This window comes from Salmo salar, chromosome ssa06 (genome assembly GCF_905237065.1).
Source record: "Salmo salar chromosome ssa06, Ssal_v3.1, whole genome shotgun sequence".
Taxonomy (NCBI): Eukaryota; Metazoa; Chordata; class Actinopteri; order Salmoniformes; family Salmonidae; genus Salmo; species Salmo salar.
The window spans coordinates 51,636,888-51,660,563 of NC_059447.1; the positions used below are offsets into that span (position 1 = coordinate 51,636,888).

The 23,676-nt window shown below is 42.8% G+C and overlaps 1 protein-coding gene across 3 annotated transcripts in view; it reads right to left on the minus strand.

Annotated features, from left to right (window-relative positions):
* Positions 1-20,027: 20,027 nt before the first annotated feature.
* LOC106607561 (rho-associated protein kinase 2) overlaps positions 20,028-23,676 on the minus strand; it is a 57,760-nt gene continuing 54,111 nt past the window's right edge. For 2 of the 3 annotated variants that reach the window (XM_014204611.2, XM_045720706.1), the window contains one exon: positions 20,028-20,635. In XM_014204611.2, coding sequence (XP_014060086.2) covers positions 20,623-20,635 — 13 coding nt within the window. In that variant the 3' untranslated portion in view covers positions 20,028-20,622. The remainder of the gene's footprint in view (positions 20,636-23,676) is intronic. The other variant, XM_045720705.1, reaches the window with a different exon arrangement.

Here is a 23,676-nt window from a genome sequence, read left to right on the forward strand (position 1 = left end):
AACAAAAAATATAAACGATACATGTAAAGTGTTGATCGCATGTTTCATGAGCTGAAATAAAAGATCCCAGAAATGTTTCATAGGCACAAAAATCTTATTTCTCTCAAATCTTGTGCACAAATTAGTTTACATCACTATTAGTGAGCATTTCTCCTTTGCCAAGATAATCCATCCACCTGACAGCTGCGGCATATCAATAAGCTAATTAAACAGCATGATCATTAAATAATAAAGGTTACATTTTTTTAAATTACACAGGTGTGAGGACAATAAAAAGCCACTCTATGTGCTGTTTTGTCACACAACACAATGCCACAGATATCTCAACTTTTGAGGGAGCATGCATTTAGCATGCTGACTGCACGAATGTCCACCAGAGCTGTAGCCAGAGAATTTAATATGAATTTCTCTTCCATAAGCCACCTCCAACGTTGTTTTAGAGAATTTGGCAGTACCTCCACATCCGGCTTCTTCACATGCAGGATTGCCTGAGAACAGCCACCCAGACAGTTTTTCTGTCTGTAATAAAGCCTTTTGTGTGTTAAAACTCATTCTGATTGCCTGGGCCTGGCTCCCCAGTGGGTGGGCCTATGCCCTCCCAGGCCCACCAATGCCTGTGCCTCTGCCCAGTCATGTCAAATCCATAGATTAGGGCCTAATTAATTTATTTCAATTTACTGATTTCCTTATATGAACTGGAACTCGGTAAAATCGTTGATATTGTTGCATGTTACGTTTATGTTTGTTCAGTATAAATGGCACGCACTTCGGCAGGAGTTTCATCCCAAGGGCTATCACTATTATGAACAACTCCTCATATGGGCAGGTGTTGGGTGGGGTGGGATGGTCGGGTATGAAAGGTATTTGTCTGACTGTACCTATTGTTTGTTTCCTGCTTTGTTTTCTATAGGCTATGTTTTGTTTAAGCCTGATGTGTGAGAAGTGTTCTTGTAGATTTCCACTTGTAGACAAGCGTGAATCAGAATCGGACATGACTCAAATGCATTGGTATAGTTTTAGTCAATCAATGAAGGAATCAAAGTTTAATGTTGGTATTATTTTCTCCTTCATGGCATGAGGAGTGAAATAGCTCATAAACTGGAGAGAACGTCTATGATAAGATTGATTGGCTTCTTTCTCTCATTGATGCTGTTACATCTGCTCCTGCCACGCCCTCTACTTCTCATCCTGTGTCTCCCTAAACAAGCCACCACTCCCCCAGTGCTCTCTCCCTCTCTCTCTGTGTGTGTGTGTGTGTGTGTGTGTGTGTGATTGTATGGGCGGAGACAGCTGTGCTGGAGACAGAGCAGATCCCCACCAGCTGCAACCTGTTCCATAATCAAGACCTCTACAAATACTCAGCCCTGCCACTTCCAAGCTGTCAGATTGTAACCTCTGCTCAGTCAGTCTGCAGTTTTTAGCCATTTGTTCCTGTTTTCGTATTATGCCTGTTTTCTTCTCCGTTACAGTTCTGCCCGCTCTGACTTTGGCCCGTCTCCAGTATCACGTCTCGTCAGTCCTGCTACTCTGTCCTGGACCCCCCACTCCACTGCGTCCTCTCCGAACCTGCTTACCCAGTCCCAACTCCCCTCGCTCCAGCCACCACTCCGGGCTTCCTGCAACCCGCTCATCTTCCCAGTGTTTCAATAAATACCTTGGTTACCTCATCCCAGTCTCCTCATCGGAGTCTGCTCTTGGGTTCACCTGTTCTGCTCCGCGTGACAGATATGTTTCACACCTTCCCAATTCAGACCCTAAATGGGGACTTCATTATCATAATGTGAGATGTGATGGGTATACTGTATGGTCTTCTATTTTTGCTACATAAAATTGTAAAGGAATACAGAAAACAAGAATCTCAACCTACAGCGGTCAAATTATTTGGCATAAATAGAACAGCTTGATAAAAAGTGTAAAACACAAGTGAAAGCTTAATTCCAATATTAGTGGGAATATGTCCATAATAAAAACAAGAGAATGGAATATAACTAGATAAATTAGAAAGATGATGATGCAGCCACTGGTACTGTATATCACAGGAGGCTGGTTGCACCTTAATTGGAGAGGATGGGCTCATAGTAATGGCTGGAGCGGAATCAGTGGAATGGTATCAAATACGTTCGATGCCATTCCATTCGCTCTGTTCCAGCCAATATTATGAGCTGTGCTTCCCTCAGCAGCCTCCTGTTGTTAGGCATTGGTCTGAAGCCTAAAAATAAAGGAAATTCGAGCACCACAATGCCTACTCCACACCATGCTCTACCAAGGTTTTCCAGCACACAGCTTTAGTCTATTGTGTATTTAGGTTGCGTAGGATTCAAACCTTAAACAGCCCAATTCATACTCTACAGAGGAATAATGGACTTTACAGTGTCCTGCTATTAAAACTCGTATAAATACATATCTCACAGGAGGCTGCTGAGGGTAGGACGACTCATAATAATGGCTGGAACGGAGCAAATGGAATGGCATCGAACAGATGGAAACCATGCATTGGATGTATTTGATACCATTCCACTGATTCCACTCCAGCCCATCCTCTATTAGCCCATCCTCTCCAATTAAGGTGCGACCAACTTCCTGTGATATACAGTACCAGTCAAAAGTTTGGACACACAACTACTCATTATTTTTACTATTTTCTACATTGTAGAATAATAGTGAAGACGTCAAAACTATGAAATAACACATATGGAATCATGTAGTAACCAAAAAAAAAGTGTTAAACAAATCCACATATGTTATATTTGAGAATCCTCAATGTAGCAAACCTTTGACTTGATTACATTTTTGCACACTCTTAGTGAAGTGTTATTTCATAGTTTTGATGTCTTCACTATTATTCTACAATGTAGAAATTAGTAAAAATAAAGAAAAACCCTTGAATGAGTAGGTGTGTCCTAACTTTTGACTGGTACTGTATATACAATTGCACAAACATTTTTTTATTTTACAGATAGAAAGATTAAAAAAGTACTTATTCACAATCTGCTCTGGACAAGTCCGGTCCTGGAGTGTCTTAACAAAATGACACCAAAGTATTTAGGCTGACTTCATCCAGTGTCCAGAAAAACAGATTTCTGTGATATGCAAATATCTGCATATTTTTATAACATATTTAAGAACAATCGTAATACCAAAAAGTCTTTTATTTGTGTATACATTCAACTGGTAAAATATGATTGTGATATGATTAAGGGAAGAAAACAATACCCTATGAAGGTGTGGTGCATGGCCTTAAAAAAATATTTGAAAGGTAGTGTAATGGGATTAGTGTGGTGTGTGAAGAAACCAATACTTTAACCTCTTAGGATCCCGGTAACGGGATCCTTTGACAAAATAGCATGGCGCGAAATTCAAAACAACAAAAATCTAATAATTTCTATTTCTCAAACATATGACTATTTTACACCATTTTAAAGATACACTTCTCCTTAATGTAACCACATTGTCCGATTTCAAAAAGGCTTAACAGCGAAAGCAAAACATTAGATTATGTTAGGACAGTAGATAGACAAAAATAACCACACAGCCATTTTCCAAGCAAGGAGATGTGTCACAAAAACCCGAAATACAGCTAAAATTAAGCACTAACCTTTGACGATCTTCATCATATGACACTCCTAGGACATCATGTTACACAATACATGCATGTTTTGTTCGATCAAGTTCATATTTATATCCAAAAACAGCATTTTACATTGGCGCGTGATGTTCAGAAAATGTGTTGCCTCAAACTGCCGGTGAATGAGCACAATGAGCACACATATTACAGAAATACTCATCATAAACGTTGACAAAATATCTAACAATTATTTAAAGAATTATCGATATACTACTTCTTAATGCAACCGCTGTGTCAGATTTCAAAATAACTTTACAGAGAAAGCACATTGTTCAATATTCTGAATACATCAATGCAAGCTATACAGCTACCCGCCAAGTCATAGCATCAACAAAACTCTGAATTAGTGTTATAAATCTTTCCTTAACTTTGCTGATATTCGGCGGAATGCACTCGCAGGATTCCCACTTCCACAAGAATTTTCATTTGTTCGATAAAGTCCATTATTTATGTCCAAATAACTCCGTTTTGTTGGCGCGTCCAGAACACTATTCCAAAGGCACGAGGCGGGGGCGCAAATAAATAGACGAAAAGCTAAAAAGTTCCATTACCGTTTGTTTTTAATAGGCTGAAGACATGCCCTTATATTTCTGTCCAAAACTATGATCTTTGAAATGTAACTTACTCTCGTTCCATAATGGGTCTAAATGATGCTGTAAACTGTATGTATAACCTTGTACAGTAGTCTAATGTGGATGGATATATTGAGACAAAAATTATTCTAGTAGATTTTGATGTTTTTGGAATAGTTAGAAAGCACAACCATTTTGTGCAATGCTTGCTATTTTCATGTTTATCAAATAACATGTTACAACATCAATTACTAAATTGATATTGTACTCGCAATGTTTTGTTTGCTTACAAAGTGGTTTGAAACATCCCATCTACTCTGAGTTGGAACATATTATATTCCATTTACTCAGGTTTCCTTATAAAGCATAAAAACTCTTCATGAGATATACACTACCGCTCAAAAGTTTTAGAATACCTGCTCATTCAAGGGGTTTTCCTTATTTTTACTATTTTCTACATTGTAGAATAATAGTGAAGACAAAGGAACTAAGAAATAACACATATGGAATCATGTAGTAACAAAAAAAGTGTTAAACAAATCAAAATATATTTAGATTCTTCAAATAGCCACCCTTTGCCTTGATGACAGCTTTGCACACTTGGAATTCTCTCAACCAGCTTCATGAGGTAGTCACCTGGAATGCATTTCAATTAACAGGTGTGCCTTGCAAAAACCATCAAGAGCTATGATGAAACTGGCTCTCATGAGGACCGCCACAGGAATGGAAGACCCAGAGTTGCCTCTGCTGCAGAGGATAAGTTCATTAGAGTTACTAGCCTCAGAAATTGCAGCCCAAATAAATGCTTCACTGAGTTCAAGTAACAGACACATCTCAACATCAACTGTTCAGAGGAGACTGTGTGAATCAGGCCTTCATGGTCTAATTGCTGCAAAGAAAACACTACTTGTCACACCCTGATCTGTTTCACAGATCTTTGTGCTCGTGTTCACCCCCCTCCAGCTGTCACCCATCTTCCCCATTATCACCTGTGTACTTATAACTGTGTTTCTGTTTGTCTGTTGCCAGTTCCTCCTGGTTTTTGACCCTTGCCTGTCCTAACCCTGTACCCGCCCGCCTGACCACTCTGCCAGACCCTGAGCCTGCCTGCCATCCTGTATCTTTGCTCCACCCCTGGATTACTGAACTCTGCCTGCCCCTGACCCTGCCTGCAGTCTTTTACCTTTGCTCCTACTCTGGATTGTCGACCCCTGCCTGTCTTGACCTGTCGTTTGCCTGCCCCTGTGGTTACAATAAACATTGTTACTTCACACAGTCTGCACTTGGGTCTTACCTTGATTCCTGATACTACTAAAGGACACCAATAATAAGAAGAGACTTGCTAGGGCCAAGAAACACGAGCAATGTACATTAGACCGGTGGAAATTTGTCCTTTGGAGTCCAAATTTGAGATTTTTGGTTCCATCCGCCGTGTCTTTGTGAGACGCGGTGTGGCTGAACGGATGATCTCTGCATGTGTATTTCCCACCGTAAAGCATGGAGGAGGAGGTGGTATGGTGTGGGGGTGCTTTGCTGGTGACATTGTCTGTGATTTATTTAGAATTCAAGGCACACTTAAACAGCATGGCTACCACAGCATTCTGCAGTGATACGGCATCCCAACTGGTTTGTGCTTAGTAGGACTATCATTTCCTTTTCAACAGGACAATGACCCAACACACCTGCAGGCTGTGTAAGGGCTATTTTACCAAGAAGGAGAGTGATGGAGTGCTGCATCAGATGACCTGGCCTCCACAATCCCCCGACCTCAACCAAATTGAGATGGTTTAGGATGGGTTGGACCGCAGAGTGAAGGAAAAGCAGTCAACAAGTGCTCAGCATATCTGGGAACTTGTTGGAAAAGCATTCCAGTTGAAGCTGGTTGAGAGAATGCCAAGAGTGTGCAAAGCTGTCATCAAGGCAAAGGGTGGCTATTTGAAGAATCTCAAATATAAAACATCTTTAACACTTTTGGTTACTACATGATTCCATATGTGTTATTTCATAAACTCAGCAAAAAAAGAAATGTCCCTTTTCAGGACCCTGTCTTTCAAAGATAATTTGTAAAAATCCAAATAACTTCACAGATCTTCATTGTAAAGGGTTTAAACACTGTTTCCCATGCTTGTTCAATGAACCATAAACAATTAATGAACATGCACCTGTGGAATGGTTGTTAAGACACTAACAGCTTACAGACGGTAGGCAATTAAGGTCACAGTTATGAAAACTTAGGACACTAAAGAGGCCTTTCTACTGACTCTGAAAAACACCAAAAGAAAGATGCCCAGGGTCCCTGTTTATCTGCGTTAACGTGCCTTAGACATGCTGCAAGGAGACATAAGGACTGCAGATGTGGCCAGGGAAATAAATTGCAATGTCCGTACTGTGAGACACCTAAGACAGCGCTACAGGGAGACAGGACGGACAGCTGATCGTCCTCGCAGTGGCAGACCACGTGTAACAACACCTGCACAGGATCGGTACATCCGAACATCACACCTGCAGGAAAAGGTACAGGATGGCAACAACTGCCAGAGTTACACCAGGAACGCACAATCCCTCCATCAGCACTCAGACTGTCCGCAATAGGCTGAGAGAGGCTAGACTGAAGGCTTGTAGACCTGTTGTAAGGCAGGTCCACACCAGACATCACCGGAAACAACGATGCCTATGGGCACAAACCCACCGTCGCTGGACCAGACAGGACTGGCAAAAAGTGCTCTTCACTGACGAGTTGCAGTTTTGTCTCACCAGGGGTGATGGTTGGATTCACGTTTATCGAAGGAGTGAGCGTTACACCGAGGCCTGTACTCTGGAGCGGGATTGATTTGGAGGTGGAGGGTCTGTCACGGTCTGGGGCGGTGTGTCACAGCATCATTGGACTGGGCATGTTGTCATTGTAGACAATGTCAACGCTGTGCGTTACAGGGAAGGCATCCTCCTCCCTCATGTGGTACCCTTCCTGCGGGCTCATCCTGACATGACCCTCCAGCATGACAATGCCACCAGCCATACTGCTCATTCTGTGCGTGATTTCCTGCAAGACAAGAATGTCAGTGTTCTGCCATGGCCAGCGAAGAGCCCGGATCTCAATCCCATTGAGCATGTCTGGGACCTGTTGGATCGGAGGGTGAGGGCTAGGGCCATTCCCCCCAGAAATGTCCGGGAACTTGCAGGTGCCTTGGTGGAAGAGTGGTGTAACATCTCACAGCAAGAACTGGCAAATCTGGTGCAGTCCATGAGGAGGAGATGCACTGCAGTACTTAATGCCGCTGGTGGCCACACCAGATACTGACTGTTACTTTTGACCCCCCCCCCCCTTTGTTCAGGGACACATTATTCCATTTCTGTCAGTCACATGTCTGTGGAACTTGTTCAGTTTATGTCTCAGTTGTTGAATCTTGTTATGTTCATACAAATATTTACACATGTTAAGGTTGCTGAAAATAAATGCAGTTGACAGTGAGAGGACGTTTCTTTTTTTGCTGAGTTTAGTTTTGATGTCTTCACTATTTTTCTACAACGTAGAAAATAGTACAAATAAAGAAACTTTGAATGAGTAGATGTTCTAAAACGTGACCGGTAGTGTCCAACCCAGCAAAGGTGCATTTCAGATAACATTTCCAGATGCTATTGCTACAGTCCTGTCTATCTTCTGAAATAACTTTGATCAACTCTGAACTTTTCCTCAGCTTTCACCAACTTTGAAGCAACATGTTAGGAGAAGGCATGTGCATGCAGGGGTTAAACTAGGCATTTTATAATTGTACTGCTCTCAGCTCAGTATAGCTCTGCTGCAGCTGTGGTTGCTCATTATGCTTGCCTGACTACTCGTACTTAATTATTCCACTTCGCTAAATGGATGGGGTCAATTAAAAAAAAAAAAAAAATGTGGAATTGGAATTTGGTTTACTTTCTGAATTGCCTGGAATTAAAATGGAATTGATCCCAACCCCAGGAGGCTGCTGAGGGGAGAACGGCTCATAATAATGCCCAGAACGGCGCTAATGGAATGGCATCAAACACCTTGTATCCATGTGTTTGATGTCTTTGATACCGTTCCACTGATTCTACTCCAGTCATTACCACATGCCCATTCTCCCCAATTAAGTTGCCATCAACCTCCTGAGACCCCAACCCTGCTGCTCTATGTTTGCTACATACTACAGTCAGACAGCCATCGCTGAAGTCGTTTTTTGGTGACGTCAAAATAAGTGGCTCTGGCTAACCCATCGGTTTCTGGGACCAATCAGAACTGTTAGAATATGCTTGCGCTGTAGAAATCATCGGGAGGTACTCAGATCCAGACTCATTGCGGAGAAGAAACTAACGTCCGTGGACTTGGCGTAGCGTTTGGCTGGAGCAAAGAGTTTGGGTAGCCAGGCAACCGTTATGCTGTCACTCCCCACCCCGGTTCCCTCCCTTCTGGTAAAGGTCAAACTGAAAATGGATGGGGCACTGACTAGTGGGGAGCGTCTGCTAGTGGGAGGGAGGGTTGAGGGAATCGGGGTGTCAGTTGGCGGCATGGTAATGGCAAGGGTAAAGGCAAGGGAGACCTTAACCCGACACCTAGCAATCTCGTCAAGAGATTCGGACACAACAGTTAAGGTGTTCGGTTGACAGTCAAAATGTCCCGTGTTCAAACCCCGGTCGGGACAACCCACTGACTTCCCTACAATATACTGTTATACAGAAACAGGACTCCCCTAATTCCCTGTAGAAGAGCCTTGTGATTATGTGTTAAGTCGTGTTTGTCATCTACCAGATTCACCATGCTGCACCATCTTCCACATTCCTGGAGTACCCGATACTCATTGAACAAGGTAGTATTGCACAAGGTGATGGTATCATGTGCAAAGTGTCCCCATCAGAACAAGAGTCATGAAAGGGTCTTCTTTGTGTCTGTGTTCTGAGTGAAAAAAATAGAGCATCATTGTGTGTATGACAGAGAAGATCTTAAAGGGGAACTTCAGTATTTTACAACATAGTGTTAGATGGTTCCTCACCTTTAAAGTAGTCTATGGGCCAGGAGAATCTTTAATCCATCCATTCTTTAAACAGCCGCTACAAACTTCTGCTAACTTTAGCCACAGCTAGCTAAAAATCTATGGAAATTACAATCGTGCATGTAAAAAAAAAGCTAAATCACCTTTTAGTAACGTCAAACTAAATAATTGAGTTGATTCGGCCATGATATTTTTGCAATTGCACTCCCATTAATTCTTAGCAAGCAGTGGCTAAAGTTAGCTGAAGTTTATAGTGGCTGTTTAATGAAATCCAAACCATGGATCAGTCTCCTGCCTCAGACTTACATTAATTGTAAAATACTGAACATGCTATGTGCTGCCTGTTTGTGGTTGCTACTGTAAAGTATGAAGTAAGAGTTTGAAATTGATGTACACAGTATTTTTGTTTTAGACACCGTCCTGCTTTTGCTCATCATTTACTACAATGGGAACATCAAGCACAGCATGATTTACATTGCACTGTATCCTTCACCCAATCAGAATGCAGATGCCTAGGCAGATCTGACCAATTACAATGTTTTACTGATACAATTTTACATTACAGACCACTGAGACCAGCCAGTAAAGGCCTCTGATTATTATGACAACAATTATGACAACCAATCACTGAGAAATTACCAACATTGTTCGCTGTCAACTGTTGTAGTCTTTAATGTTCCACTGTAGATTTGTAGGGGGATGGAAACTTGTCACACGACAAGATTGGATCATTGATCTGGCCATGGTGAGTACAGTACTTTAGGTCCCGCTTAAAAAAAAAAAGACTTTAAGGCTTATTGAACGATTCATAAACACATTATAATGGTCTACATAGATGCTCCAGAAATCATTCAGCTGTTAGGTAATTTTTCTTGTAAATGATTTGTGAAGCATCTGTATAGATGTATGTTCCGGAACTCCAATTTGAGCAGCAGCAGCTGAAAAATGAGCTCCTACAAATATTGAAATTTACATGGTTTTTAGAGTGAAGTACATCGGAAAAAAGCAAAAGAAAACTGCAAGACTGAATAGGAGAAAAAACAAGCAACAAACAAAGAAGATAGGCTTTTGAAAAATAACTATTTTTCATAAAATTGTAGTTATCTTAGCAAGCTGAATTGTTTACCAGTTGCTAAGCAGTTGCTAGGGACTCTTTTGGAAGAAGCTAGCTAGCTAACGAAGAACAACAAAGAATATCTAGTTAACAGAAGAAAAGAAAGAGAAAATCAGGACAGAAGAAAAAGGATATCAAAGTGAAACAGTTCTCTAAAGACACAGGAGACAATAATACAAGAAACAACACTTCTGTAGCTTGTCAACTATGTGTCTGTCTATCCCTGTTCTCTCCTCTCTGCACAGGCCATACAAACGCTTCACACCGCGTGGCCGCTGCCACTCTAACCTGGTGGTCCCAGCGCGCACGACCCACGTGGAGTTCCAGGTCTCCGGCAGCCTCTGGAACTGCCGGTCTGCAGCCAACAAGGCTGAGTTCATCTCAGCCTATGCTACCCCCCAGTCCCTAGACTTCCTGGCGCTGACGGAAACATGGATTACCACAGATAACACTGCTACTCCTACTGCTCTCTCTTCGTCTGCCCACGTGTTCTCGCATACCCCTAGAGCATCGAGCCAGCGGGGTGGTGGCACTGGAATCCTCATCTCTCCCAAGTGGACATTCTCTCTTTCTCCCCTGACCCATCTGTCTATCTCCTCATTTGAATTCCATGCTGTCACAGTTACCAGCCCTTTCAAGCTTAACATCCTTATCATTTATCGCCCTCCAGGTTCCCTTGGAGAGTTCATCAATGAGCTTGACGCCTTGATAAGTTCCTTTCCTGAGGATGGCTCACCTCTCACAGTTATGGGTGACTTTAACCTCCCCACGTCTACCTTTGACTCATTCCTCTCTGCCTCCTTCTTTCCACTCCTCTCCTCTTTTGACCTCACCCTCTCACCTTCCCCCCTACTCACAAGGCAGGCAATACGCTTGACCTCATCTTTACTAGATGCTGTTCTTCCACTAATCTCATTGCAACTCCCCTCCAAATCTTCGACCACTACCTTGTATCCTTTTCCCTCTTGCTCTCATCCAACACTTCTCACTCTGCCCCTACTCGGATGGTATTGCGCCGTCCCAACCTTCGCTCTCTCTCTCCCGCTACTCTCTCCTCTTCCATCCTATCATCTCTTCCCTCTGCTCAAACCTTCTCCAACCTATCTCCTGATTCTGCCTCCTCAACCCTCCTCTCCTCCCTTTCTGCATCCTTTGATTTTCTCTGTCCCCTATCCTCCAGGCCGGCTCGGTCCTCCCCTCCTGCTCCGTGGCTCGACGACTCACTACGAGCTCACAGAACAAGGCTCCGGGCAGCCGAGCGGAAATGGAGGAAAACTCGCCTCCCCTGCGGACCTGGCATCCTTTCACTCACTCCTCTCTACTTTCTCCTCTTCTGTCTCTGCTGCTAAAGCCACTTTCTACCACTCTAAATTCCAAGCATCTGCCTCTAACCCTAGGAAGCTCTTTGCTACCTTCTCCTCCCTCCTGAATCCTCCTCCCCCTCCCCCCTCCTCCTCCCTCTCTGCGGATGACTTCGTCAACCATTTTGAAAAGAAGGTTGACGATATCCGATCCTCGTTTGCTAAGTCAAACGACACCGCTGGTCCTGCTCACACTGCCCTACCCTGTGCTTTGACCTCTTTCTCCCCTCTCTCTCCAGATGAAATCTCGCGTCTTGTGACGGCCGGCCGCCCAACAACCTGCCCACTTGACCCTATCCCCTCCTCTCTTCTCCAGACCATTTCCGGGGACCTTCTCCCCTTCCTCACCTCGCTCATCAACTCATCTTTGACCGCTGGCTACGTCCCTTCCGTCTTCAAGAGAGCGAGAGTTGCACCCCTTCTGAAAAAACCTACACTCGATCCCTCCGATGTCAACAACTACAGACCAGTATCCCTTCTTTCTTTTCTCTCCAAAACTCTTGAACGTGCCGTCCTTGGCCAGCTCTCCTGCTATCTCTCTCAGAATGACCTTCTTGATCCTAATCAGTCAGGTTTCAAGACTGGGCATTCAACTGAGACTGCTCTTCTCTGTGTCACGGAGGCTCTCTGCACTGCTAAAGCTAACTCTCTCTCCTCTGCTCTCATCCTTCTAGACCTATCTGCTGCCTTTGATACTGTGAACCATCAGATCCTCCTCTCCACCCTCTCCGAGTTGGGCATCTCCGGCGCGGCCCATGCTTGGATTGCGTCCCTACCTGACAGGTCGCTCCTACCAGGTGGCGTGGCGAGAATCTGTCTCCGCACCATGCGCTCTCACCACTGGTGTCCCCCAGGGCTCTGTTCTAGGCCCTCTCCTATTCTCGCTATACACCAAGTCACTTGGCTCTGTCATATCCTCACATGGTCTCTCCTATCATTGCTATGCAGACAACACACAATTAATCTTCTCCTTTCCCCCTTCTGATAACCAGGCGGCGAATCGCATCTCTGCATGTCTGTCAGACATATCAGTGTGGATGACGGATCACCAGCTCAAGCTGAACCTCGGCAAGACGGAGCTGCTCTTCCTCCTGGGGAAGGACTGCCCGTTCCATGATCTCGCCATCACGGTTGACAACTCCCTTGTGTCCTCCTCCCAGAGTGCTAAGAACCTTGGCGTGATCCTGGACAACACCCTGTCGTTCTCCACTAACATCAAGGCGGTGACCCGATCCTGTAGGTTCATGCTCTACAACATTCGCAGAGTACGACCCTGCCTCACACAGGAAGCGGCGCAGGTCCTAATCCAGGCACTTGTCATCTCCCGTCTGGATTACTGCAACTCGCTGTTGGCTGGGCTCCCTGCCTGTGCCATTAAACCCCTACAACTCATCCAGAACGCCGCAGCCCGTCTGGTGTTCAACCTTCCCAAGTTCTCTCACGTCACCCTGCTCCTCCGCTCTCTCCACTGGCTTCCAGTTGAAGCTCGCATCCGCTACAAGACCATGGTGATTGCCTACGGAGCTGTGAAGGGAACGGCACCTCCATACCTTCAGGCTCTGATCAGGCCCTACACCCAAACAAGGGCACTGCGTTCATCCACCACTGGCCTGCTGGCCCCCCTACCTCTGAGGAAGCACAGTTCCCACTCAGCCCAGTCAAAACTGTTCGCTGCTCTGGCACCCCAATGGTGGAACAAGCTCCCTCACGACGCCAGGACAGCGGAGTCAATCACCACCTTCCAGAGACACCTGAAACCCCACCTCTTTAAGGAATACCTAGGATAGGATAAAGTAATCCTTCTAACCCCCCCCCTTAAAAGATTTAGATGCACTATTGTAAAGTGGTTGTTCCACTGGATATCATAAGGTGAATGCACCATTTTGTAAGTCGCTCTGGATAAGAGCGTCTGCTAAATGACTTAAATGTAAATGTAAATGTATAGGTCTTATATCCTGATTCTGCGGGCCCACAGCGCGTTTGCAGGCTTTTGTTTCAGCCCAACACAACCCGATTATGAAGCCCTTAGTTCAATCAGGTGTGTTAGTACTGGTCTGCCACAGTTCTTACCTAGTAGGGGTTAAATATTGATGTCTGTGGTCTTGGTCCTGTTTCTACACCATCAGAGCGCCTGTACCTTCATCAGTGCCAGCAGTAAGTTTACCTCCGCCCAGTGCCTGTATCACTCCAAGGACTCATCCGGGGTCAGGGCCCTCGCCTGGAGCATATCCTTTTACACCTGCCTGGGTGAGTATCACGCCAAGGGAGAGGGGTATAGGGGCTGTGGTCCATGGATTGGTTGGAAGGAAATGGTGGAAACTCTCAATACTGACACCTTTCCACTGCTTTTAAATCCATAGGAGGGAGTGAACAGGTGTACACTTCAGGATGAAGGGTAGGGAATCTGACCACAGGTCTGGTACTAGAACAGTGTGCCCCTTCCATTGGTCCTTCGGTATTGTGGGGTCTGAATACTTAAAACCTCTTACATCTAGACGTTCCGCTAGCGGAACACCTGCTCCAATATCCAATGATAGGCGTGGCGCGAATTACAAATTCCTCAAAAATCCAAAAACTTCAATTTTTCAAACATATGACTATTTTACACCATTTTAAAGACAAGACTCTCCTTTATCTAACCACACTGTCCGAATTCAAAAAGGCTTTACAGCGAAAGCAAAACATTAGATTGTCAGCAGAGTACCCAGCCAGAAATAATCAGACACCCATTTTTCAAGCTAGCATATAATGTCACAAAAAACAAAACCACAGCTAAATGCAGCACTAACCTTTGATGATCTTCATCAGATGACACGCCTAGGACATTGTTATACAATACATGCATGTTTTGTTCAATCAAGTTCATATTTATATCAAAAACCAGCTTTTTACATTAGCATGTGACGTTCAGAACTAGCATACCCCCCGCAAACCTCCGGTGAATTTACTAAATTACTCACGATAAACGTTCACAAAAAACATAACAATTATTTTAAGAATTATAGATACAGAACTCCTTTATGCAATCGAGGTGTCCGATTTTAAAATAGCTTTTCGGTGAAAGCACATTTTGCAATATTCTGAGTAGACAGCCTGGCCATCATGGCTAGGTATTTTGACACCCACCAAGTTTAGCCCTCACCAAACTCCGATTTACTATAATAAAAATTGGATTACCTTTGCTGTTCTTCGTCAGAATGCACTCCCGGGACTTCTACTTCAATAACAAATGTTGGTTTGGTTCCAAATAATCCATAGTTATATCCAAATAGCGGCGTTTTGTTCGTGCATTCAAGACACTATCCGAAGGGTGACGAAGGGTTACACGCCCGACGCGTTTCGTGACAAAAAAATTCAAAATATTCCATTACCGTACTTCGAAGCATGTCAAACGCTGTTTAAAATCAATTTTTATGCGATTTTTCTTGTAAAAAAGCGATAATATTCCGACCGGGGAGTCGTTGTTTCGGTTCAAAGACGAAAGAATAAAAACATGGTGTCGCCTCGTGCACGCGCCTCAGTCTCATTGTTCTCAGATCAACCACTATCCAAATGCGCTACTGTTTTTCAGCCAGGGGCTCCAAAGGCATCATTCACCGTTTTGCCGCCTTCTGAGAGCCTATGGGAGCCGTAGGAAGTGTCACGTTACAGCAGAGATCCTCAGTTTTCAATAAAGAGAGTGTAGAAGGCCAAGAAATGGTTAGAGAGGGCACTTCCTGTAAGGAATCTTCTCAGGTTTTGGCCTGCCAAATGAGTTCTGTTATACTCACAGACACCATTCAAACAGTTTTAGAAACTTTGGAGTGTTTTCTATCCAAAGCTAATAATTATATGCATATTCTAGTTTCTGGGCAGGAGTAATAATCAGATTAAATCGGGTACGTTTTTTATCCGGCCGTGAAAATACTGCCCCCTATCCATAACAGGTTAAAGTGGAGCGTCGCATAAGGTGAAACAGCGACACTGGTCACCCCAGGTACATTTGTTATTGAAACGGGGCAGAGGAGCATCCTACATTGTAGTACAATTTTTTATCATAGAACAGCATAGTATGTACCATCGCACATGTAATGATGTCAGAGGGAAAATAAATATGTTTGCTGTTTTAAGTAATGCTTTGTAATATATCGCAAACAGAAGTGGGAGTGTCACTGCTACGGATTCCAGCTTTAAAGGGATAGTTCACCCTTTCGTAATTTATTACAGATATGGAGGTATCACTAGCTAGGTTTCCATCCAATTGGTGGCAGATTTTCATGCAAATATTCTAGAATCTGCATAAAGAAAATATGCACATTTTCCCACCAACAAATTGCAGATGCAAATCAGTGCATGATGACATAGTGCACATAAAGTGTCATTTTTTGTTTACATGTACCGAATGTGAATCTAAAGTTCAATGTGTTTCCATCGCATTTTCAACTCTACCGATAATTTTATCACAAAAACTGTTGCGTTAAATAGTAAATGTGCCTACTCTGGTCTTGGCACATGCGCTCTAGCCAACAGCTCACAGATACAGTGCGAGTAGGCTGCGCGGTTAGGCTAGTCTACATGATGAGATTGGCTGTTATGAAAACGTGATTACTGACTGTTTGGAAGGTTTGTTTTCACACTCAAATCATGTTTCAGAGAAGACGTTCAATACAATCATGACGACAGACATAAGGTCAGTATATACTGCCTGCTTTGTTGAAACATGGCAATCAATGTGATCTTAGTTCATAAAGATGTGCTAGACTAGTAATTAGAGAGCTCATCTCATATCTTTGTTCAAGCATGCTTTGGACGAAGTGCATCGTCTAACCAACTATGTCTTTGTCTGATCTATGCAATAGACATAGAAGATAAGTTTGTGGTTATAAACATTAGGAAATGAGCTCATACTGTGATCAGTTTGAAACTGTTGGTGCTGACATCTTCAGGACAGGAATACCGGTTTACTTAACGGAGGAATAAACACACATGTTCATCATTGGTGTTTTAACCAGAACGGGGGAAAATGCACTTTATTTATTTTCGCACATGCGCAGTCATACATCTCTCATAGGGCATGACTGTACCAGTGTAAGAACACAATTCAACAACATATTAGTCCACATGCCAACAGAAACGTTTGGTTCTTTAATTCGTTCAGTTCTTACCCGGTTTGCTGCCTTGCCTTCGCTCAATGGATTTGTGCTGGCCATGATATTCCACTACAGAAGAGGTGTCAAAAAGGTGGAATGAGCTTTGGAGAGGAGAGTTAGTCACCTGGGTCATGTTCTTTAGGCACCAAATGACAGAAAACGGACTGAAACATGGAGGAACTAACTGTACTTGTCCAATAAGAAACGCTCATTTTAATTTTCAAAATGTTTTTAAAATGTTTTTTGTTGCGTGCCCAGATGAGTATGTCCTTGACTTGTGAAACCACTAACAACGTCTTAACAACTGGTCTTTTGTCTTAATAATACATTTTGGTCCCAGAACATAGTGTTTTGACAACGGATAGAAAAAGTGTTTTAACTTTTCCAAAGCAAAATGATAAGCAATACAAGTAAGTGCACAATAAATAAATATTCTCTGTTGATGTCTCATAGAGTACAGTCATATTTTTTTAAACAAGCTATCTAGTGGACAGGCAGTCATATGGTACAATACAGTACAGAATTATATTGATACAGTTCTGTCTGAGGGTCACCATAGTTTACAGAAGCCTGTGAACTGAGGAGTGAGAAGTTCCGGGGTGAAGTTTCTCCTAGGTACAGATCAGCTTTCCCTCCCACAATCCTTTACCATTATTGAGGGAAATGCATCTAGGAGCAACTTTACTCTATATGATTGGGGCGACTGCGAAAGAATATTCCCATATTGTACATCACGCTTCACCTTATTTTGTCATAAAGACAAACACTTTAGCCTGGACCCAGATATGTTTGTGCGGTCTTGCTCCTATTGTCGTTGGCAAGACAGCACAAGCAGACCTGGGACCAGGCTACAACACACTTACTGATTTGAATGGAGCAATGCACTCATCTGAATATCAATTGTGGACTGACTTCAGATTTCAATCTTGCCCATTTTTTTCTTCATACATAGCCCATCTTGTAACATTACAGGGAAATACAATTGTCACATATCTTTATGTGTCGCATATCTTTATGTGGCAATACACTCTCGCAAACATACTTAATAGTTAACTTAATACAACACCATCTACAATTATATCGTTTCTGAGGATCACCCAGGCATGTAAAGACCATAGAATTAGAATGAATAGAACGGATGCCCCCATTCAGGTCTATTAAGCCATAATGTTTATAATGGCGGCCATTCATTCTATTTCTATGTTAAAGACGGGTAGATATACACTGAGTGTACAAAACATAAGGAACACCTCTTTCCATGACAGACTGACCAGGTGAAATCTATGATCCCTTATTGATGTCACCTGTTAAATCCACTTCAAATCAGTGTAGATGAAGGGGAAGAGACAGGTTAAATAAGGATTTCTAAGCCTTGAGACAATTGAGACATGGATTGTGTATGTGTGCTATTCAGAAGGTGAATGGGAAAGATTTAAGTGCCTTTGAACAGGGTATGGTAGTAGGTGCTAGGCACACCGGTTTGAGTGTGTCAAGAACTGAAAGAGGACAAAATAGGCTGACACGAATTCAGCTTACAGCAGTGGCCTGCCCAGTCACCAAATCTCAATCCAATTGAGCATCTGTGGGATGAGATGAAACGAGCTATTCGGAGTGGAGATCCACTACCAGCCAACTTGACACACCTGTGGGAAGCATTGGAGTCAACATGGACAGCATCCCTGTGGAACGCTTGACACTTTGTAGAGAGCATGCCTCATCGAATTGAAGCTGTTCTGATGGCAATATTAGGAAGGTGTCCTTAATGTTTTGTACACTCAGTGTATGTCTATGTATTTCAATATGTCAGGAATCATTTATAAAATAAGGCAGTTTTAGAGCGACCTGCAAAGTATTTGATTTTCTCAATCCATGAAGTCATGAAATAGACATTTGCTATGACATGAATACTGTATAAAGCCTTGTCACAGATCTGTTTGTGCCATCATGCCATTGGTGTCACAATGACACAGCAATGGACAGCACAAAGAGATCTGGGGCCAGACTACACTGTATAAGGCAAAATGTGAAACCATTTGGTTAACTGAGACAGATGTGAGTCAGACTGCAGTGCTTACATACAGTGCTTTCGGAAAGTATTCAGACCCCTTGACTTTTTCCACATTTTGTTACGATACAGCCTTATTCTAAAATGGATTAAATCGTTTTTTCCCCTCATCAACACACAATACCCCATAATGACAAAGCAAAAACAGGTTAAGAAATGTTTGCTAATTTGTAAAAAAATAAAAATCACATTTACATAAGGATTCAGACCCTTTAGTCAGTACTTTGTTGAAGCACCTTCGGCAGGGATTACAGCATCGAGTCATCTTGGGTAAGACGCTACAAGCTTGGCACACCTGTATTTGGGGAGTTTCTCCCATTCTTCTCTGCAGATCCTCTCAAACTCTGTCAGGTTGGATGGGGAGCATTGCTGCACAGCTATTTTCAAGTCTCTCCAGAGATGTTCTATCATGTTCAAGTCCAGGCTCTGGCTGGGCCACTCAAGGATATTCAGAGACTTGCCTCGAAGCCACTCCTGCGTTGTCTTGGCTGTGTGCTTAGGGTCATTGTCCTGTTGGAAGGTGAACCTTCGCCCCAGTCTGAGGTCCTAAGCAATCTGGAGCAGGTTTACATCAAGGATCTCTGTACTTTGATCTGTTCATCTTTTCCACGATCCTGACTAGTCTCCCATTCTCTGTCACTGAAAAACATCCCCACAGCATGATGCTGCCACCACCATGCTTCACCGTAGGGATGGTGCCCGGTTTCCTCCAGACATGACGCTTGGCATTCAGGCCAAAGAGTTCAATCTTGGTTTCATCAGACGAGAAAATCTTGTTTCTCATGGTCTGAGAGACCTTTATGTGCTTTTTGGCAAACTCCAAGCAGGCTGTCATGAGCTTTTTACTGAGGAGTGGCTTCTATCTGGACACTCTACCATAAAGGCCTAATTGGTGGAGTGCTGCAGAGATGGTTGTCCTTCTGGAAGGTTCTCCCATCTCCACAAAGGAACTCTAGAGCTCTGTCAGAATGACCATCGGGTTCTTGGTCACCTTCCTGACCAAGGCCCTTCTCCCCCGATTGCTCAGTTTGGCTGGGCAGCTAAGTCTAGGAAGAGTATTGGTGGTTCCAAACTTCTTCCATTTAAGAATGGAGGCCACTGTGTTCTTGGGGACCTTCAACGCAGCAGAAATGTTTTGGTACCCTTCCCCAGATCTGTGCTTCGACACAATCCTGTCTCGAAGCTCTACAGACAATTCCTTCGACCTCATGGCTTGTTTTTTTGCTCTGAAATGCACTGTCAACTGTGGGACCTTATATAGACAGGTGTGTGCCTTTCCAAATCATGTCCAATCAATTGAATTTACCACAGGTGGATTCCAATCAAATTGTAGAAACATCGAGGGTGATCAATGGAAACAGGATGCACCTGAGCTCAATTTCGAATCACATAGCAAAGGGTCTAAATATTTATGTAATTAAGGTTTCTGTTTATCTTTAATACATTTGCAAAAATTTATACAAATAAGGCAGTAACGTAACAAAATGTGGAAAAAGTCAAGGGTCTGAGTACTTTCCGACGGCACGTAAATGGAACATTAACCTTTACCCTCTTCCCCTAAAAGATATGTAAATGCTTGGCGTTTTGCAGTCTTTTGGTGTGTCTCAAATGGCACCCAATTCCCTATATAGTGCACTACTTTTGACCAGAGCCATAGGGAATAGGGTGCCATTTGAGAACAAGGCCAGTAGATGTGTGTTCCACTGTGTGTCCAGGCTCCAGTCAAAGTCCACACCAAACCATTTTATTACAAAGGTAAGCTGTGAAGAGAGAGGAGAAAAATAAGTACAAATGAATAAATGGCATTTTGCTAGATTAAGTCAATTTATTCAGATAATTGTGCGCGCGCACAAACACACATAAGAACAGCCCAGACGTGGGATGGAAATGATTAAGTTTGTGCTTTTCTAATAACCAATTTGTGTTCATGATTGAACAAATCCTCACTATCAGTATCTGCAATTTGGCAGTACGCCCAGAACCTTGTTTTGAGAAAGATATCTCAGTTTTAAGGTCTCAGCTTAGAGAGAAGAAGCCCGGTGAGGTATTGGTCTGTCACATGCATGACCCAGTATTGGTCAGTCACAGGAATGAAGCAAAACATTAATGATGAATAAGCTAAATCATGCAATGTATATAAGAGAACTAACGGGACTGCCCTGGGTGGAGCTCCTGATCGACATGTGTACTTGGTGCATTGAGTTGGTTGGATCCTCTCCAGCGTGCTGATAATAAACAATTATTTATTTAAGATTGACTTTGAGTGTCCCCGTGTAGAATTTCCACGACAAGTGACTGCCATCAGAAAGGGCAAAGCTCTAAACAACAAAACCATTAACGGCAATCAATTCTGTATGCCCCTATTGAAATCACACAAAATATGCATAATATTCCATAGAGTAGACACTTTTTTCTCTAAAGTGTCTTACAGTACAGTGAATGCATACATTTTTTGTCTATGTCGGGGTTTCCCTAACTCGGTCCTGCCCCCCCTTCCCCCCAGGAACACATTTAGTTTTTTGTCTTGGCACTACACAGCTGAATCAAATAATCAAAGCTTGATAATTAGTTGGTTATTTGTGTCAGCTGTGTAGTGCTAGGGGAAAAACCAAAACCTGCACCCAGGTGGGGCCCCAGGACCGAGTTTGTGGAACCCTGGCCTATGTGATCCTTCCCGGAATGGAATCCACGACCCTGGGGTGCCACGCTCTTATCAATGGATTTACATATGCATCAGGACTCAAGGCCTCTAACAAACTTCACACACAAACTCTATTTCCCAGCAGCCATTGCTGAAGATACCCCTCTCACTTTATATTTTTTTTATTAAACCTTTATTTAACTTGGCAAGTCAGTTAAGAACTCAAATTCTTATTTACAATGACGGCCTACCGGGGAACAGTGGATTAACTACCTTGTTCAGGGGCAGAACAACAGACTTTTACCATGTCAGCTCGGGGATTCGATCCAGCAACATTTCGGTTACTGGCCCAACCACTTCCTCAGAAGCCAAATATGTCATCATCATCGACAACCTCCAATAACCAACTCCAGTCCTTCAAAGTCAACAATCAATCTGAAACAGTTGGGGTGTTGCCCAGTTGTCAACCTACAGCCCAGAAGGAACTTGCAATAGTGTTACAAGGTCTGTGCAGTCCATGCAGTGTCCAACAGGTTGCATCATTGAGGCATCCAGTTTTAGTCAGACTACAGTAACCGCATGGAAGAATGGACTAAAGAAATCCTTTATCCCCTTCACACTTAGTCCTAACTAAGACTGATGAACTGACATGGAAATGCTCAATGTGTGTAATGTGCATGTTTTATGTCTGATTTTATCATTTTAAATGCTTAAATGCAAGCAAGAGCGCCAAAGACAATTTTCCATTCTGGACAATACATTTTTCTAAAGGTGCCTGTGTCCCAATTCTCTAACTTTCTGTACACCTTCATCGATTTAAAAGAAAAGACTGATGTAGGAAATATGGGGAATTCCCTAGTCCAGTCTATTCAGATGCCAATCCAATGCTTTTAAATGTGTGAATTGGAGTGCACACCTAGGGAGAAAGTGAAGAGAATTTTTCTAGCAGTTATAGCAGAGCTTGACATTAATGCTGGTCCTCTTGCAAGTAAAAAAAAAAATTGGACAAGAATAATATAGATTTAAATTGTCTGAAATGTACAAATCCAATATCAGTAACACACATCTGATTTATGAATACATTAGCTGTCTATCCATCTTGTTTAATTTAACCAGGGCCATGTTTAGTAGGGAGAAAACATCTTGCAATGGGAAGGTATCAACCTGAAAATATCCAAAAAGATCACTGGTTTTTGCTTCGCGCTGCAAAACGTTTTGCAAAGTTGTGGACTATTGAACACGACCCAGGTTTACACACAAACCTAGCAAATCAAGGGTTCAAATAGTAATGAAAATCGTTCAAATACTTTAACTCTTGACACAACATACATACATACACACACACATATACACAGGGGCGGAAATCCCGGGGGGGACGGGGGGACACACGACCCCCCCATCCTGGGAAAAATATGATTTGTCCCCCCCAATATATCACTGAAACATAACTATGTAATTTAAATAATATTAATAATACGCAATGAAAGCAATTGTGCTGATTATAGACACTTAATAGCGCGTTTTTAAGTTTCAAAAGATTGCGACCCCCCCACTCTTTGCCTCACAATGATTTGATCCACTGCCAGTTCCTTAGCTTGCTAGGTAACAGAGAGGTCGTATCTACTGTAAGTTAGTGCTTCAAAGTCCCTGTGATAAGGTTAGCGATAAACTGAAATCCAAACTGAACAGAACTACACTCTCTTCTACCATTGTCTTAAATATATTTAATGGTCTCGTTGCAAAAGCTAAATTGTCGCAAGGGAACTTTTATTTATTTATTTTATTTCACCTTTATTTAACCCGGGTAGCAAAGATTATAGCAAACACCACTGAAACTGAATTGGTGCTCGCTAGCTTTGCAAATTCAGCTATTGTTGGAAGCCAGACAATATGAAACAAACTATTACAATTACAAAAGGTTGCAGCATATGTTGTGTAAATGGTGAACTCATACAGCTGTCAACTCTTGTCATTTTAATCCGTTTCACATTTGCTAGCTACCTTTTAGATCGAAGCCCAAATAGAATGATTGAAGATGATAGAAGCCCATCTCCTACTGTAAATAACCTACACACTGTGTGTGTAGCCAGCCAGCCAGGTAGAAAAATGGCAGAAAAATAAAAGACGGACATCAGAGTATTTTTCAATACACCAAAACGC